General features: G+C 40.5%; 1 protein-coding gene across 7 annotated transcripts in view; it reads right to left on the bottom strand.

Moving 5' to 3' along the window:
* Nucleotides 1-3,498: 3,498 nt before the first annotated feature.
* Nucleotides 3,499-18,581, bottom strand: part of rcbtb1 (regulator of chromosome condensation (RCC1) and BTB (POZ) domain containing protein 1) — a 47,890-nt gene continuing 32,807 nt past the window's right edge. For 6 of the 7 annotated variants that reach the window (XM_060898842.1, XM_060898843.1, XM_060898846.1 and 3 more), the window contains 4 exons: nucleotides 17,454-17,580; nucleotides 14,722-14,873; nucleotides 13,856-13,986; nucleotides 3,499-5,778 (listed from right to left, as the gene is read on the bottom strand). In XM_060898842.1, the coding sequence (XP_060754825.1) occupies nucleotides 5,638-5,778; nucleotides 13,856-13,986; nucleotides 14,722-14,873; nucleotides 17,454-17,580 (551 nt within the window). In that variant the 3' untranslated portion in view covers nucleotides 3,499-5,637. Of the gene's footprint in view, nucleotides 5,779-13,855; nucleotides 13,987-14,721; nucleotides 14,874-17,453; nucleotides 17,581-18,581 lie in introns of those variants that run through there. The other variant, XM_060898847.1, reaches the window with a different exon arrangement.

The following is an 18,581-nucleotide window of genomic DNA, read 5'->3' as shown; positions in this document are numbered from 1 at the left end:
TTCGGGAATCAGACACAGTCTCAGCGTTTAAGTCTAGGCTGAAAACACATCTGTTTAGTCAAGCCTTGTGTTAATGGTGTTTATGAGGTAAAGGAGGAGATCTGGAGGGTCCTCAGACAGAGTGTTTTGGTAAACTGGGATGTACGGATGCTGTCAGTCCCCACTCACTTGCTCACTCGAGTTTGTTGACGGTGTAGTGGTTGCTGCTTTATGTCCCGGGGCTCCCTCATGCCTGTGTTACCTTCTGGCTCTCCCCTTTTAGTTATGCTGTCATAGTTGGTTGCCGGAGTCCCTGCTTGCACTCAGTGCAATATGTATACTGTTCCTACTTATTCAGATGACATTGGGCATACCTAACAACCTGTTTTTTTTCTCCCCCCCCCCGCCAAATCTGTCCCTCTGAGTTACATGTCAGTCCTGGGTAGGAATGGGAATCGAAAACCGGTTCTTGTTGAGAACCGGTTCCCAGTGTTTCAATTCCATGGAATCGTTTGCCAGATTTGCTAACGATTCCCTTATCGATTCCAGCGGGCACGACTAACGTCATGTATATTACGCTGGGCATACACTGTGCGATTTTTTCAATCGCGGTATTTAGCTGCTGCTCACACTGTACGAGTGAATCGCAGGGGTAAACAGCACGCAGCTTACGATTCCTGTTCTCACACTATACGATCCGATGCTCGGATGCGATCTGACTGCTCACACTGTACTTCCATATTTCCAGATTCTTGTATCCGGAACTGCAACGTGAATAGTGTTGTGACGTTCGCGAACGAACCGATTCTTTTGAACGGCTCCTAGGCATGAACGATGAGAACCGAGTCTCGAGCTGGGGGAGCCGTTCTTTCTGTCGTTCTTTTTTTGTACTGTGTTTCAGATAGTTTATAATGTTGTTGTGTGATATTAATGATAATATTGTGGGAAAACTACTTTGCACGGACGTTCATTTAATTTATTCTATCATTTTGTTTGTTCCATTTTTGTGTATTTTATTTATTTATCTGTTTGTCTAGTTGTACCCGTTTTGTATCTCAGACTTAAATATTTTTGTAAAACAAGTGTTTTTCTATAAAATATTCTTGCATTCTTGATAACTATGTTCTTGAGTGGGTTCTTTTTTTTTTTTACAGAAAAGCCGTTCTGCATGGACATTCATTGAAGCCCTCATTGTTTTTTTAATGGTTATTTATGAGCGTTTAGGGGTTACAATAATGTAAGTCTAGGTTGCATTATATAAAAGGTATGTCCAGAAATATTGATGTCACTGTCTAAGCAGAGGGATCTGGCTTCTTTAGACGCTGTCTTCTTAAAACTGAATAAATATTTTAAAAAAGAGCCAAATGAGCCAGGTCTTTTGAACGGCTCTTTTCAAAGAACGGATCACAAAGATGCGGATCCCATCAAAGAGCCATAAATCCCATCTCTAATTACGTGAAGAAGAAGAGGAGACCGGAAGTGCTGCTCAGTGTTTGTTTTCTCTTCCGTATCTGTGTTCGCGCATGTGCAGTGTGACAGGTTGAAGTAAATCGGCTCGTGACACTGCTTCAACAGTGCGATAGGCTCACGATGGGCGACCAGGATTTCAAACATGTTTGATTTTCATCCGATCGATCGGGAGGAGGTCGTGAGGTGTTAATCGCTTGTCGTTACCCCATGTATACTACATGATCCGAGACGCACGATTGAGCCAAAAATCGGCCCGATCTCCAAAATAGTCACACGAGTGAAAATCGTGTCAAAATCGGGCCAAAAATCGCACAGTGCCTTAATATACATGACGTTAGTCATGCCCGCTGGAATCGATACGTGACCTGACCTGTTACTGTTCACAATCGATTGCCTCGGCCGCGCTTCGGTGTACATGCAAGTATTATATATCGTCGGGAAGCTTACATTCTCCTCTTGTATATATAACTAGTCGTCGACCTCTTCCACAACGTGCTCAAATCAAATGCGGGTTATGTTTCAGAAAAAAACAAAAGCTTGTGAAAAATGTCCTCAGAAGCCTATGCAAAGAAGAGAGGCTCTCTGATCTCCTTCTCTTCTCGATTGAAAAAGACATAGCCATAAATCACAATGAGGTCATTAATATCTACAGGGACATGGCCCCCAGAAGGTTACTGCTTTAAGGCCCCGGGAATGTTCGGCTTCTACCTATGACAGGAAGGACTGATTTTTATCATTTTGTCCATTAGGCTATTTACTTATTTGTTCAAAGCTCAGGTTTCACTGTTCAATGTTAAATCTTTAACAATAAAAAAGCCTAATAATGCACCAGTGTTTTATTGCTTTGCATGTCTTCCGAGCCGATGATAATGTGTTTTGCTGACACAAAAGAAATGGCAATTGCAGATCACTTTCACCAACACAGGACACCTAGCGAAGTACTTACCTTCCTATTAGTACGTTAATTTTAATTCTACATGTCCATATTTTGGAAAGGACCGGGGGAAAAAAATCATGCACTTGCTGCCCTTTTTCTGGCTTTGCGCCCCTGCCCCTCTAATCCTGTGCACGTCCCTGGTCAGCAGTAAACATGGCAACCAAGCGGTTTAAACGCTCAGAAGTTTGGCTGCATTTTTCAAGGAAAGATGAGAACCGGGCGACCTGCAGCCATTGCAGAGTAGATATTACATCGTCGGGACGGAACACGAGTAATATGCAAAAACATTTGCGCACACAGCATGCGATACTTTTAAATGAATGTCACGTTTTCGACACGCTTCGGACTGGTGAATCTGTGTTACTCCTAAACTAAACAAAGTTGATGCTAATCGACCTGTTTGTTCTCCTCTTTTTTCAAATGAGAATCGATAAGAGAATCGATAAAGAACCGAATCGTTAAGCAGAATCGAAAATGGAATCGTAAAAATCTTATCAATTCCCATCCCTAGTCCTGGGATCGAGATGCTGACCTCTTCTACTCCTCGGACCTGCTTGATCCATCCTGGTACCCTGTGTCCGGCTGGAGTCTCATCGCATCGCTCCTGTGGAGGACGGCCCCATGTGGACAGTTGAAAGTCGCACCTGGAGGACGCTCTGGACTCTTACAGTAATGCTTTTATGGCTGACGACTACAGCTGACTTGCTAACTTTATTAGCTGCAGTTATCATGAACTGCAGTTATCTGCAGTTCATGATAACTTATCATGACTGCAGTTATCATGAACAGTTTTGCACTCAAGTTTCCATCAATGAAGAGTTTATAACATCAACGAAACTGACTTCATGTTAAAACTGTTAATGTTATAGTCAGGCTGTCTGTTGTTACCCAAATGAGGATGGGTTCCCTTTTGAGTCTGGTTCCTCTCGAGGTTTCTTCCTCATGTCGTCTGAGGGAGTTTTTCCTTGCCACCGTCGCCACAGGCTTGCTCATTGGGGATAGATTAGGGACAAAATTAGCTCATGTCTTAAGTCGTTCAAATTCTGTAAAGCTGCTGTGACAATGTTTATTGTTAAAAGCGCTATACAAATAAACTTGACAGCACTGCCATCTTGATAAATCACTTTATTTAAATCAATTAATTGTGTTTAGTGCAAAACCTGTACAATATATACACATTTCAGAAAAAAGAAACCCGCTTCTTTACACATTAACAACGAGCATTTTACATAAACCAACATAAAGTCATACAAAATGAAAATGATGCAAGTAAATTAAAAGTGCATTGATCCAGTACTGAGTATTATTAGCCTGAAATTAGACTGAAAGACTCGATGGGCATCAAAGCAGACTCGCCATATTTCAAAAACTAAATCAGATGTCGCATTTTCATTTAATGCAAAGTCTGTTAGCTCAATTAGGATCAATAGCTCTTCAATGAATCATTAGCAAGAACAAAGTAATAGCAAAAAGAGTGTCTTTTGCAGTTTTAACGAGCAAAGAGGTCAGTACTGAATCCCTTCCGGCTGTTAGAGTCCTGATATCTGGATAGTAACAAATTCAGGACGTTTAATGTGGATCTTTGTATCCAGTTGGTTGTTTCCCAAAAATTCTCAGTCAAAAGAAATTCATATGCACGTTAGTATATATTAAGGAAGGAGCAGGTAGGGAGGAAAAAAAAAAAAAAAAACATTTATATGAACAGAGATTAAGAACTGAAACAAATTTCAAATCAAGCGTCCTTAAACTTCTCACAAGCACAACTAGTAACAAGTAAATTAAATTTCTGGTTTAAAAAAACCCCTCAAAATACAAAAAAATCAAAGTGGCTTTCCTCAAGCATACATGAGTTAGTCCTGCAAGTGACTATATACCGAAAGACCAGAATTAAACATTTTGTTTACGTGTCAGTCAACACTGGAACAGCAAATATGAGAAAAGGAAAGAAAAAAAAAAAAAAAAAAAAAGCATCACCAACTGGGATGACATCCACAATCACACTATTATAATGTATGAAAATAATAAACGAGCTGCACCAAATCAGGAGGAAGGGAAAAAAAAAATACCCATTAGTCTCCGCCGTCACTTTAACCCTGGCTCTGCCAATTGGGATGTGATGTCAGAGAGGGGGGAAAAAAATGTGTACAATAATGCATAGCATAGGAATATGATCCAAACACCATTCCAAAAAAAAAAAAGTGTTCTCCAGTTCCCACCACAGTCCAAACAAACCCAACAAGTCCATCAGGCATGTTAGGATATTACTGTGGACTCTACATTGTCAATTCTAAGTTAAACTGAGATTCCGGAATGGATTATATATAGTTTATAATACATAGGGCCAAATTACTCAGTTCTGATTGGTCAATCAATGAGGGCTTTTTTCCTTAACACGAGGCCATATTTCTGAAATGCTATTGGCTAGTTTATTGGAATGGGTAAAGCGCCAAACAAGTCCAAAAGCCTGACGAAACAAGATGATATTCTGTAGAAATGCGGTCCTTGTGTCGTGTTAGAATTGAGTAATTTGGCTCTATGTATTATAAACAAGTAATCGTATGGTTCCTCGTAAAATTAAGGATCCTTAATTTTACTCGGCCCCATACCATTACCTACACTAAACAAACAGAGTAACACTGATGGATTGCACTTCAGTAACTGTAGTTAAAGATGACCCAACAGGCACAGACAAACCAAGTGCTATAAAGTCTAATGGAAAAACAATGTCTATTTCTCTGTATTGATACAGTACCTATGCTGAAATGCAACACTCATCCATAAATAAAAAAAAAAAATCTATCAAGATAAATTCAAACAACCTTCATAAAAACTCATTCATGCCATGGGAATGAATGAATGAAAGCAACCATTCTCCTGTTGGTCTATAATATATGAAGCCTGTTTCCATCACTTTCTGAGTGACCACTCAGTCACTCCGTATGCCATAATGGGAACATCTCATAATTATGAAATAGTAAGTCATTATTATGACAAATGTCAGGCAATGAGACAGCACATCATAACTGAGGTACTCCATCATTATGGCAAAAAGTCAAAAGAAAATCTCATAAAAATGAGAATTAAGTCATAATTATGAGAAACCTTCTGATTTTTATGGTGGCGGAAACAGGCTTCCGTAAATGATAGATATCTGCAATAAAACAAAATCCAATGTGCGGTCAGTAACAGTGCCCTCTAATGGTGCAGATGAGTTTGTAATACAGCTGCACTCAAGCTCATTTAGCTTGGAGTCAGTTTTTAAAAGCTCCACAGCGACTGGCTCGACAGATAAACTCCTTCAGCATGTTCCCGTCGATCTGCCAGAACGCTGCTGTCTGAGTCACCGCCGTCAGGTGGTTCACACAGAACTTGAAGCAGAATTCTTCAAGATCCTAAACGAGAGAGATATGAGATTAGTGTACTTAAAATAAAAATCGGTACCCTATGAGCACACGTGGCTACTGCTTATAAATAAAAAAAATATTCTGATACCATGTCCATACAGTAAATATAGCATACATATTTACTCTATGAGGCAGTAGCCACAAAAATGAACAATTTTTTTTTTAAAAAGTCACAGAAGTAATACCAAGCGTCTGTACTTCATATTATTCTACTCTTACCACTTACAATTTTTGAAACTGAAACCTCTGAACCAAGGCTGACATACACACGCTGTCGCCATGACCAAAACTCTTATTTCCCGGAAAAGGCCCGGTGCTAGAGCTCAGTGGCCTCAATACTCTTTTCAACAACTTCCCTTAACAATTCAGAAGTGCGTCACATCTCAGTCCTCAAAAAAAAAAAATCTCCCAGCCTTACGTGCCCAATAGGCAAGCAGCACCCAAAACATACTTGCCCGAAAAACAATTCCACTTGCCCAGAGATTTATTTTATTTTAGAGGAGGACAGAATGCAGTTGATTTTTTTTTTTTATATAGGTGAAGCAGCATAATTATCATAAATCCACAAAACCATAACACCAATATATGCAGACACACTCAAAGAAAAAGTTCTAGTAGTAGAGGAATGAATAATTTAGGGTATATTAAGCTGTAGAGTTTTGAAAGAGTATAACAATAATGCTGGAGCTTTGTTTCTTTTATCAAAGGAACCCAGTCCTGTACAAAATATCGCCATGGAACCAGAGTGTAGAAATGAACCTACAGTTTAAGAGTTCTACACACACTGAACTTTACAACAGCTGCGCACACGTGAAATGGAAATAAATCGACTAAGGCAGGAAAAACTATTTTGGATAAAATTGTTATTGTCCGTTACACACTGATCAACCTGTGTGACTCAGTTGTGCCTTTGAATCGAGAATGAATGAAAAGGGAACTGAACATTAACCGTTTATTGAAATTATTATTACAAGAATGATTATAGTTACGATGTGTCTATAGCTACAACTGTTATGTGCTGATTCTATTAGTGTTTAATTATTGTACCATCCACTCATCTCATTATCTCTAGCCGCTTTATCCTGTTCTACAGGGTTGCAGGCAAGCTGGAGCCTATCCCAGCTGACTACGGGCGAAAGGCGGGGTACACCCTGGACAAGTCGCCAGGTCATCACAGGGCTGACACAGACACAGACAACCATTCACACCCACATTCACACCTACGGTCAATTTACGCGGACACGGGGAGAACATGCAAACTCCACACAGAAAGGCCCTCGCCAGCCACGGGGCTCGAACCCGGACCTTCTTGCTGTGAGGCGACAGCGCTAACCACTACACCACCGTGCCGCCCTGTACCATCCACTAGTAGATAAAATTAAAATAAAATCTTACAACATTGAAAGTCAAGAGCAAGATATTTTATTTTACAAATAATAAGACTTCAGATATTTGTTTTAGCAATAATAAGCATCACTGTATAAATGATAGAGTGCAGATAGCTGTGTAACTACATATCCTTGGGGTTTGATAAGACATGGATGAGTGGGAATAAGATCTAGCCCACAGTTCAAGTCAAAGCCCTTTGAGAGTAAATGCTTTGGCTTTCACAGCACTCTCTTCCCAAAAGCTGATGTCAGGAAAAAGTCTTTACACAAATGTTTTCCTGCTTCTGTAGTTTTTTTTTTAAAACTATTCTCCTGTATCGGGACTTTTCGGGAAAAAGAATGTATATTCCAACATGTAGTTAATGCTAACGCTGGGCCACAAATCTGCACCATCAATTCAGTTATTTTGAGGAATTTTGTACAGATCATAACCGCTAATAAACTCTCATTTTCGTGTACATCTTTCCTTCACTTCTTTCTGACCAAGACTGTCCAAGTAATCCAGTAATAGAGCTTTTTTAGCTGTAGTTTTCTTCAGACAACAGCACCAGATGCCGGACATCTCCGCTTGGCTTCAGTATGTGAACTGCCAATCAGCGGGTCCCATATGTGTTTACGATTTTTAGGTCACGATTTACAATCAATGGGAGACACCCTTTGTCGGCTGTCCATCAATCACAGGCTCCCGTGCCACAATGGCGGCATGTTGATAAATATTTAGAAAATAAAAATTCTCATTATGAAACATCTGAAACCATCAAAAACAATACAACCCCAATTCCAAAAAAGTTGGGACAAAGTACAAATTGTAAATAAAAACGGAATGCAATGATGTGGAAGTTTCAAAATTCTATATTTTATTCAGAATAGAACATAGATGACATATCAAATGTTTAAACTGAGAAAATGCATCATTTAAAGAGAAAAATTAGGTGATTTTAAATTTCATGACAACACCACATCTCAAAAAAGTTGGGACAAGGCCATGTTTACCACTGTGAGACATCCCCTTTTCTCTTTACAACAGTCTGTAAATGTCTGGGGACTGAGGAGACAAGTTGCTCAAGTTTAGGGATAGGAATGTTAACCCATTCTTGTCTAATGTAGGATTCTAGCTGCTCAACTGTCTTAGGTCTTTTTTGTCGTATCTTCCGTTTTATGATGCGCCAAATGTTTTCTATGGGTGAAAGATCTGGACTGCAGGCTGGCCAATTCAGTACCCGGACCCTTCTTCTACGCAGCCATGATGCTGTAATTGATGCAGTATGTGGTTTGGCATTGTCATGTTGGAAAATGCAAGGTCTTCCCTGAAAGAGACGTCGTCTGGATGGGAGCATATGTTGCTCTAGAACCTGGATATACCTTTCAGCATTGATGGTGTCTTTCCAGATGTGGAAGCTGCCCATGCCACACGCACTAATGCAACCCCGTACCATCAGAGATGCAGGCTCCTGAACTGAGCGCTGATGACAACTTGGGTCGTCCTTCTCCTCTTTAGTCCGAATGACACGGCGTCCCTGATTTCCATAAAGAACTTCAAATTTTGATTCGTCTGACCACAGAACAGTTTTCCACTTTGCCACAGTCCATTTTAAATGAGCCTTGGCCCAGAGAAGACGTCTGCGCTTCTGGATCATGTTTAGATACGGCTTCTTCTTTGAACTATCGAGTTTTAGCTGGCAACGGCGGATGGCACGGTGAATTGTGTTCACAGATAATGTTCTCTGGAAATATTCCTGAGCCCATTTTGTGATTTCCAATACAGAAGCATGCCTGTATGTGATGCAGTGCCGTCTAAGGGCCCGAAGATCACGGGCACCCAGTATGGTTTTCCGGCCTTGACCCTTACGCACAGAGATTCTTCCAGATTCTCTGAATCTTTTGATGATATTATGCACTGTAGATGATGATATGTTCAAACTCTTTGCAATTTTACACTGTCGAACTCCTTTCTGATATTGCTCCACTATTTGTGGGCGCAGAATTAGGGGGATTGGTGATCCTCTTCCCATCTTTACTTCTGAGAGCTGCTGCCACTCCAAGATGCTCTTTTTATATCCAGTCATGTTAATGACCTATTGCCAATTGACCTAATGAGTTGCAATTTGGTCCTCCAGCTGTTCCTTTTTTGTACCTTTAACTTTTCCAGCCTCTTATTGCCCCTGTCCCAACTTTTTTGAGATGTGTTGCTGTCATGAAATTTCAAATGAGCCAATATTTGGCATGAAATTTCAAAATGTCTCACTTTCGACATTTGATATGTTGTCTATGTTCTATTGTGAATACAATATCAGTTTTTGAGATTTGTAAATTATTGCATTCCGTTTTTATTTACAATTTGTACTTTGTCGGAATCAGGATTGTATATATGCACACGCACACACAAACGCACGCACACAGGTTAGAAATAAGGAACAATTCAGTGATATCGTTTATTATTAACTCCAATCATGATATAAAAGTTCCAAGTTTGACACCTGCCCGCTTCAACCACACTGCTGGCACACAATGTCCTTGACCCTTGTCGCCCTTAGCCAATTGGTATAATTACATCATTACGTGGACCTCTCTGAGCCGAGTTTTTCCAGTACACTCGAATACACGCATACTTCGATGAATTATAACCAAAAACAAGGAAACTTGAATGATTTCTTCAAAATATTTTTGAACTTGTATATATAGTGTTGATAAATAAAAATTTTGAATGCATTTCCCATGAAATGAGACAAGCTACTTTAGACTGGATCCCTGCTCTCTTAGCGTCTGTGCTGCTTAGGTTGCCAGCGCTAATGTTTGTCGTCCGATTGGATGGTCACCATTAAAGTTTTACTCATCCGTGCACAGACTTTAGTCGTCTGGGACGATCGGACATGAGGTTTTTCGACCATTGCATCTACGTCAGACATAGGACCACTGGCCGAAGGAGGCGAGGAAAGGGGGACAACCTAGAGTATATTTTAAAATAGGAATGCACTTTCCCTTGGTCATAAGCATAAACATGTCTGAAAGCGATTTCTTTGGTCTATTCCATTTATTATATACTATACCAGTCATTTTAATCAGAACACGTGTATGCGCAGTGCGCTACTGTTACACTCATTCTTACAGCAGGATGACATCGTGGCTAGCGCCTCTATATGAAGCAGTAGCCGCAAAAATTTCAATTGCCTGTACTCAAAGTAATGGACAAACCATATGTTCATTCACTAGGCCACCATTACCCAGAAACCTAAAAAGTGGTACTGAATGCTAATTGACAAGTCTAGGATTATTATTGTCTTCTAATACATTTTTAAACGTGTAACATTGTGTTTGCCAATATCTCAGCTGTGACGTGTGGTGTTCTGTCCTCATCTTGCATGCAACAGATATTTGAGTCTGGCTAGTGTCTTTATATTCTCTCTAAATGTGTAACCGAGATAACAGTGTATTGTGCTAGCAGGACAGGTTTGTTTTCACAAAACTGCACGCTCAAAAGATAGTCTCTGGTTTGTACACGCTAGTTAATCCACCAAGTAAAATCATTCTACGGTCAACCAGACCATGTACTAGACCAGGGGTCATCAAACTACGGCCCGCGGGCCGACTCCGGCCCGCCACCCCCCTTTGACCGGCCCCCCAGCCCCTCTGCCCCCCACCACTTGAACCGGCCCTATAAGGCAATCCCCAAAAGTGGTCATGGCCTATTTTTTTTAAATTGCTTTTTGGCAAATAACAACATGTCTGCATCTTGTATTTTGTTGATTTTATTAATTAAAATTGATATTTAGTTATAAAATGAACTATTCATATTTTCAGAATTTTCATCATATGCTCGCGATCAAGCAGTGACAGGCAGTGCACGCGCAGAGAACTGTCAGTGTTCAGGACAGCAAAATGGCTAGCAGTAAGCGAAAAGTTGACAGAGAGTGCAGAGTTTTTAAAGAACGGTGGACCACCGATTATTTTTTCGTTCAGTGTAAGGACCGTGCAGTTTGTCTTGTATGTAAAGAAAGTGTGTCGGTTTTCAAAGAATATTATCTGCGTTGTCACTACGAAACCTGCCACAAAGAGTATGCTAGTTTGCGAGGGCAAACAAGAGAAGACAGGATTCGGAGGATGAAATGCGGACTGGCTGCACAACAGAATGTATTCCTTCACCAAACCCAGATCAACCAGGCTGCTGTCCAAGCTAGCTATAAGGTAGCTCACCTACTAGCTACCCATGGAAAGCCGTTTACTGATGGGGACTTTGTTAAAGTATGCATGCTTGCTGTGGCCGAGGAGGCGTGTCCCGACAGGAAGGATGCGCTCAACGCTGTGAGTCTCTCCGCACCTACTATGACCAGGCGAACCGAAGATTTGGGGGACAACGTGTATGACCAGCTGAATGAGAAAGTGTCAGAATTCGAGTTTTTTTTTGCTTTGGCCATGGATGAGAGCAATGACGTGCAGGACACAGCACAACTGCTGTGACCTATTGCCCATATTATTATAATTTCACTGTTTTTTTAAAATGTATTTGTTTTATAGGCCTATTTCTTTGACCTTTATTAAGTGCTGCACACAATTATTATTAATATTATTAATAATATCAACAGGCCTACCTACAATTTATAATTTTCCACTCACCTTTGCCAGTGTCAATCACCTCAACTAGGCAGATGTTTCTTACCTTGACAGCTTTGATGTTATTTTTATTAGAAAATAAATAAATGGAATATCTGTGGTATTTCAAATTAAAACAAAGTGTGAAGACTCGATTACTACTTTTGCAAACCACTAGTAAAGATAAACAAATATGTGCCAGGAATCAAGTGTTGATATACAGTAGGAGTGTGGATGGCTGTGCCAGGCTAGTAATCTCTACTACACAATGAGGCCTGCTGGTGGTCATATTTGTCTGGGTCATACAATTCTATGTTATATAGCTGACCCGACCCCGGCCCCCATCACAGTCAGGAATGACAATGTGGCCCCCAGAGAAAAAAGTTTGGTGACCCCTGTACTAGACAGTCAATGTGTGTAGGACAGCACGTGCTGGGATTTGGAACTAATATATTACAATAAAGGCATTTAGCAGACGCTCTTCTCCAGAGCGACATACAACATACCCAGAGCAGCCTGGGGAGCAGTTGGGGGTTAGGTGCCTTGCTCAAGGGCACTTCAGGCATTCCTGCTGGTCCAGGAAATCAAACCAGCAACCTTTTGTTTCCAAAGCTGCTTCTCCAATCATTAGGCCATGGCTTCCCCTAATATCATCAAGGTGCATCATACTCACATGAATAAACAAAAACTTTTTTTTTGAAAAATCAATCATTCAGGAGTTTTTTCCCCCCCTTTTTATTAAGTGTACTTTACATTTACGGGGGAAGCCATGGCCTAATAGTTAGAGAGGGAGCTTGGAGACCAAAAGGTCGCCGGTTCAATTCCCTGGACCAGCAAGAATGGCTGAAGTGCCCTTGAACAAGGCACCCAACCCCTAACTGTTCCCCAGGCTGCTCTGGGTATGTTGTATGTCACTCTGGATAAGAGCATCTGCTAAATGCCATTAATGTAATGTACTTGTCCTTGTGCAACCATGAATAAAACCTGTTTGTCCTGAGCTACTGATCTGTCCACTATGACTCACAGGCTTGCTCATCAGGGACAAATAAATTTATTCGGGATAAAATGAGCTCATACATTTAAAGTCTTTAATTTTCTGTAAAGTTGCTTTGCGAGAATGTCTGTTAAATGCGCTACACAAATAAACTGACTTGACTCACTAAGAATAGAATAGAAGGGCCCTCACTCGGAGAGTGCAGACCTCCACCAAGGACGACAGTCGACTCATCTACAATATGCAAATCTGCAACTGCTTTATATGTCTGGATAGATTTCCAATGGCATCATCGTATTTCTACACTCGCAATGTTGTGTCACTACTGAACATTACTGCCATCTACTGGATTTTAAGATGTATGGCACTGTCGAGCATAAACTTCTGCTATCTTGGAACGTTAGCGAAAGTGAAATTTTGTGGAACTACCCCAAAATTTCCTTGGCCCATGCTACACCCTTCCACCAAGTTTCAAGTTTGGAAACTGACTTGGCAGATTTTGCGTAATTCTGTTTACAGCCAGATAAACAAAATCAGATGACGGTTCTCACAGTGCAATTTTCTTTTACATCTTTAGACAAGGGCGGCACAGTGGTGTAGTGGTTAGCGCTGTTGCCTCACAGCAAGAAGGTCCGGGTTCGAGCCTTGTGGCCGGCAAGGGCCTTTCTGTGCGGAGTTTGCATGTTCTCCCCGTGTCCGCGTGGGTTTCCTCCGGGTGCTCCGGTTTCCCCCACAGTCCAAAGACATGCAGGTTAGGTTAACTGGTGACTCTAAATTGACCGTAGGTGTGAATGTGAGTGTGAATGGTTGTCTGTGTCTATGTGTCAGCCCTGTGATGTCCTGGCGACTTGTCCAGGGTGTACCCCGCCTTTCGCCCGTAGTCAGCTGGGATAGGCTCCAGCTTGCCTGCGACCCTGTAGAACAGGATAAAGCAGCTAGAGATACTGAGATGAGATCTTTAGACAACTCCTCAGACCTGTGAAAGTCCGACGCATGGTAGTCTAACTACTTGTGAACTTTAAGCAGAAGTTGCAGAGTTACATGCTGTTGCAATCCTGTGCGTTTTGCGGGTCCTGTAATAGTGAGCTAGCTGTACCTCAGCGTCGTATCTGACTGCCGCAGACAGCAGGGAGAAGGCATTTTCCACAGTGATGCCCCGCTTTATTATGTGCTGACACAGTCGCTTTAGCCTGTTCTCACAGTACGAAGTTGCCAGATCCAGCAATCCTGCACAGAGAATAAAACAAAAGATGTAATGTTTAATGAAAGGTTTCATTTGCTGATTGTAGTCAATTAACTCATTCCTTACGAAATACTTCAATTTTTTTCAGTCACATTTTGACGGAATACTTTTTGTGAAAATCACGAATTTAATAGGTACATTCAGTTAAATGTCTCCATCTCCATAAATTATTTTAGAGGTAGAAAAGTATACATTTACCGAGTCCTTTAAACCTATCCTTTCTAAATATGGAATTATTTTTGTATAATTCTGAAGTAGGTAGGTTTCACAAGCAATCAGTCATAATATTATATCATAATATTATAATACTATAATAATATTATAGCAGTCTATCCCTGCTATAATAAACCTTCCCTACGCGGGTTTCCCGCTAATTATAATATCCAAATGTGATCTATGTGCAGTCCTCTACAGCTCTGATTGGTCAAATTCACGTGTACTGCTTTATTATGGGAGTTTCCGAGGGAATTCCGTATGACGTCACCAAAGCCGATAGTACCGGCTTTCCGTAAGGAATGGGAAAATTCGCCGCGCCGCAGGGAAAGGGTTAAGAAAACAATAAAAATGCTACAATATATTAATTACTTGCAAGTATTCCAAGAGCTTTACTCAGACCTACCTACTTCCCTGTTTTTTTTTTTTCCTTTCCCCCATGTACATTTTTAATGTGTGTAGATGTAAATATGCTCGAACGTTTTCATGGTCCAGCTTGCACTCACCAATGGCATCTTCTGGAGGAAGATCTACAGTGTCGGTGTAGAGGAACTCCAGGAAGGACCTGTAGACGGGGTAGGAGAACTGATCGATCTCAATCACCTCCTTCATATCTTCATTCCAGTGGGACTGAAACATGGATCTAAAGTGTTCGCATCTGTGGAAGAAATACTCTGGTCATGAACGGATGAACGGCTCTTTAAGGGCTTGGTTGTTTTAGGTTTTAAAACTGTTCCAGATTTTACAAATATAATAATTTACATGCGAGTTTGATATTTTAGAACTCTGTACTGTATAAGAACTGTACTACAGTGTTGTAGTTGAATCACCAAACCTCAAGTCCCTAAACCTCAAGTCTGAGTCATTAAAAAAATTAAGTTGAATCCACTATTGATACGAGTCCGAGAACAAGACTCCAACTACACTATTTGACGGTGGCCGTTTTAGCGCCATTAACATGAGTTTGTTCCTGAACATGACTTTTGAACAGGTGAATGTGCTTCTCTTTGTCAGTGTGTGTGAAGTATTCTGTCAGAGATGTTTGGGAGACGGATGTAAGTGCAGAAGCTGCGTTTATTAATACAAATGAAGACAAGTAAACAATCCAGAACGGCAGGAAAAATTGTAAAAAAACGGTGAAACGGGCAATAGATCAAGCACGGCACAAACAGGCTATCGTAGACTCTGCAGACTCAAAGATGAGAAACAGGAAATCAGGGATCAGGAAACCAAACAAGGAAATAAGGCTCAGTAACGTGTCAGCAACACAACTCAATACTTCGTAAAGTAAGTGTGTTTTCATAGTTTTTATCAGGGATGAGTGTGAGTGGTCATCAAAAAAAAAGCAGAAAACGAAGCCAACGGGGGGTGGGGGGTGGGGGTGGGGTGTCTGGGAGGGATACTCCCCCAGGAAAATTTTGAAAAATAAGGCCTTACAAACCACTTTTCCTGCAATCTGAGCTGTAGTAGATTAAAAAAAAAAAAAAAAGTTGTCTTTTTTTTATATATTTACATGAAAATATGTTTCAAATCAGTAGGAGTACTGTTTGAATTCAAAATAAAAATCACATTCTACATTCAAAGGGTATGGTTATAATTCGTGATCAACAAAAATGACAAACTAAATTCGCATTAAACTTAAGTTCTATTAATTATCGAAATGTTCATATATTAAATAAAATTTCTTAGGGTGACTGACCTTTTCTCCCTATGTCCTCATTAGTTGCATATGATTTCTTCAAAAAGTCTTTTGAAATATTTAAGTTTTCAAAACTGTCAGCATTAATTCAGATTTACTGACCATCATATACATGTTCAATGTATTAAATCAAACGAATGCTAAGTTTATGGGATAAACTTAAAAAAAAAAAAGCCGATACAAAAGAGAAACGTATTTTTGAAGAGCCGCGACGATGAACATGTGCAAGTTTCGATAAAATAGAACGGATGTGGGTACTTTTGTAAGAACTGTTATGATTGGCTATCATGCTCTCGCCATCGAGGTTTTGGCCAATTACATTGTAGATAACACGTATTCTATCACAAGACTTAGCAAGGCTAAAGATGGCGAAAACGTAAACATGTAACACTGTCGTAAGAATGAATTACGCTTGAGTATCACGAAGGAACATACCCCAACCCCCCCAATAAATTGGAAAAAAAAAAAAAATCAACGGATTTGGCATAATATAAAAAGGTCGATTTTTACTCAGAAAAAGCGGAAATCCGCCGAAAAATGGAACTCTCATCCGTTTTATATAGGCGCACTGATTGCGCCTTAATCATGACCAGAGCGCGCCCGAGAGTCTATCTGATGCATGCACCAAGGTGCACAGGTGCGACACTTGTACAAAATTAATGTAGATATAAATATCTTATGCCAAATTATTATGGCATGCTACAAAAAATAAAGAAAAAATCCGAGTCCTCATCTCCAATTTACGAGTCTGAATGCAATTAATGCACGAGTCCGAGACCGAGTCGAGTCACGAGTCCTTAAAATTAGGGCACGAGTCGGACTCGAGTACTACAAGCCTGGTGTACTAGTTAACTGATGGAGTATCACAGCTACATCATTTTGTTTGTTTATTTCAAACCACAGTGTTTGTTTTCCAGGTTTAACGGTTGAGCATGTGCACGGAGCCGTTCATACTCGGGCACAAACCAAGACATGGCCTCAGTATGGTACCAAAACAGGATATATGTTTCAGTGCAAAGTGTTACGTAACCAATTAACAGAGTTGTTTTGGCTAGACTAATTGTAATACGTATGACTTATAGGTTGACCTGGAGCAGGCAATCACCTTTAAAAACACTGGAACAATGTCGTCTTAATAAGATCATTAGATGATTATAACAAGCATTAGCAAGTCTTGCTAAACCTTTGTACCAACTCCTCTCGTGCTCTTTTACAAGAAGATCAAAGAAGTGTAATTAATTAAAAAAAAAAAAAACACGAGACGCAACTGGAACTTTTTTCTTCCCCTTTCCAACTACCCTCATTAGAATCTAGTTGGTTTCCATTTGATTTCATGAAAGCAGTTGTTAATGCAAACCAAACATCAAATGGCACAAGTCTGAACACACATCAAGATTCAAGCAGACAAATTCAAATTCTCTGATAATATTAACCTCTACGTGACAAACCTGTGCTCTTTTTAGTGAAAAACGAACAAAAAAACAAACAAAAAAAATCATCACACGACCAACGTTTCGTCAAATGCAATGGAGTACGCACCTGATTTTCAGCACTGCTTTGTGGACATGTATGAACTTGCCATCTACGCTAAATTTGAGATCTGAGGTCTCAGGGCTGTCAAACTCTTTCTTCAGAGACTCAGCCACGGTCAGGAAATCATCATGCTCTACAAGCAGAGTAACACTTAATACCCTTCAGCAAAATGTCAGACACATAATACATTATTCAGCCCCTACCAGGAGAGAAGCTGAACAGAAACTGAATCAAACTGAGCTTAAAAGGTACACTGCCTTTCAGATTTTTCGAATGTAAGCCATAAAAAAAAAAAACCAAATAAAAAAAATTCCCCGACACCCAGTTATTTTTGTTTAGTGGACTGAAAGCTACTGAATTTGAATCACAGACTTCCAATTTTATTGGTTTTTTTTTTTTAAATAGAACACTTAATAAATTTAGGGTCACACGGCCCTAAATTCTCTGCTATTTTTTTCCCTGCTTCACCGTGACGCAATACAAGATACTACGTCATGCATCATGTGGTGGGCTTTCCCTGTTCGCGCAAGGCATTGTGGGATACAAATTTGAAACGGGAGAGAACAAAGGAGGCTGCGAATTAAATGTGAAAGACCGACTACAGTAACAAAAAGTGAGAAGAAAAGATGTTATGTTGCGAAGGAAAGGAAACGCAGGACCAAACTAATAAATATCGGCGGTCAGCGAGCACCTCGGTGTGATCAGCTGTTCATTTAGCGACAGAATGATGGAACTGTCAGTGTACGGTCAAAGTAAACCTGTAGATGGCAGTAACGCAACACTGTGGATGCCGGCTGCTGTCAAACCCAAAAGAAGAAGCAGCCAAAAGGTAAGCATGCGCATGCACACACGGACTTCCTCGGTCTGCTTGACTGCGCAAAGCGAGCGATTTCATGCACATTATTTGCTCAGGAATCCCCTCAAATTAAATAACTTCCCAGCTACAGAATGGCCTGGAGTTTTTTTTTTAAATAGATCTCATCTCATTATCTCTAGCCGCTTTATCCTTCTACAGGGTCGCAGGCAAGCTGGAGCCTATCCCAGCTGACTACGGGCGAAAGGCGGGGTACACCCTGGACAAGTCGCCAGGTCATCACAGGGCTGACACATAGACACAGACAACCATTCACACTC

Source organism: Neoarius graeffei, chromosome 18, assembly GCF_027579695.1.
Source record: "Neoarius graeffei isolate fNeoGra1 chromosome 18, fNeoGra1.pri, whole genome shotgun sequence".
Lineage (NCBI taxonomy): Eukaryota > Metazoa > Chordata > Actinopteri > Siluriformes > Ariidae > Neoarius > Neoarius graeffei.
This window is presented reverse-complemented; position numbering and strand designations above follow the sequence as displayed.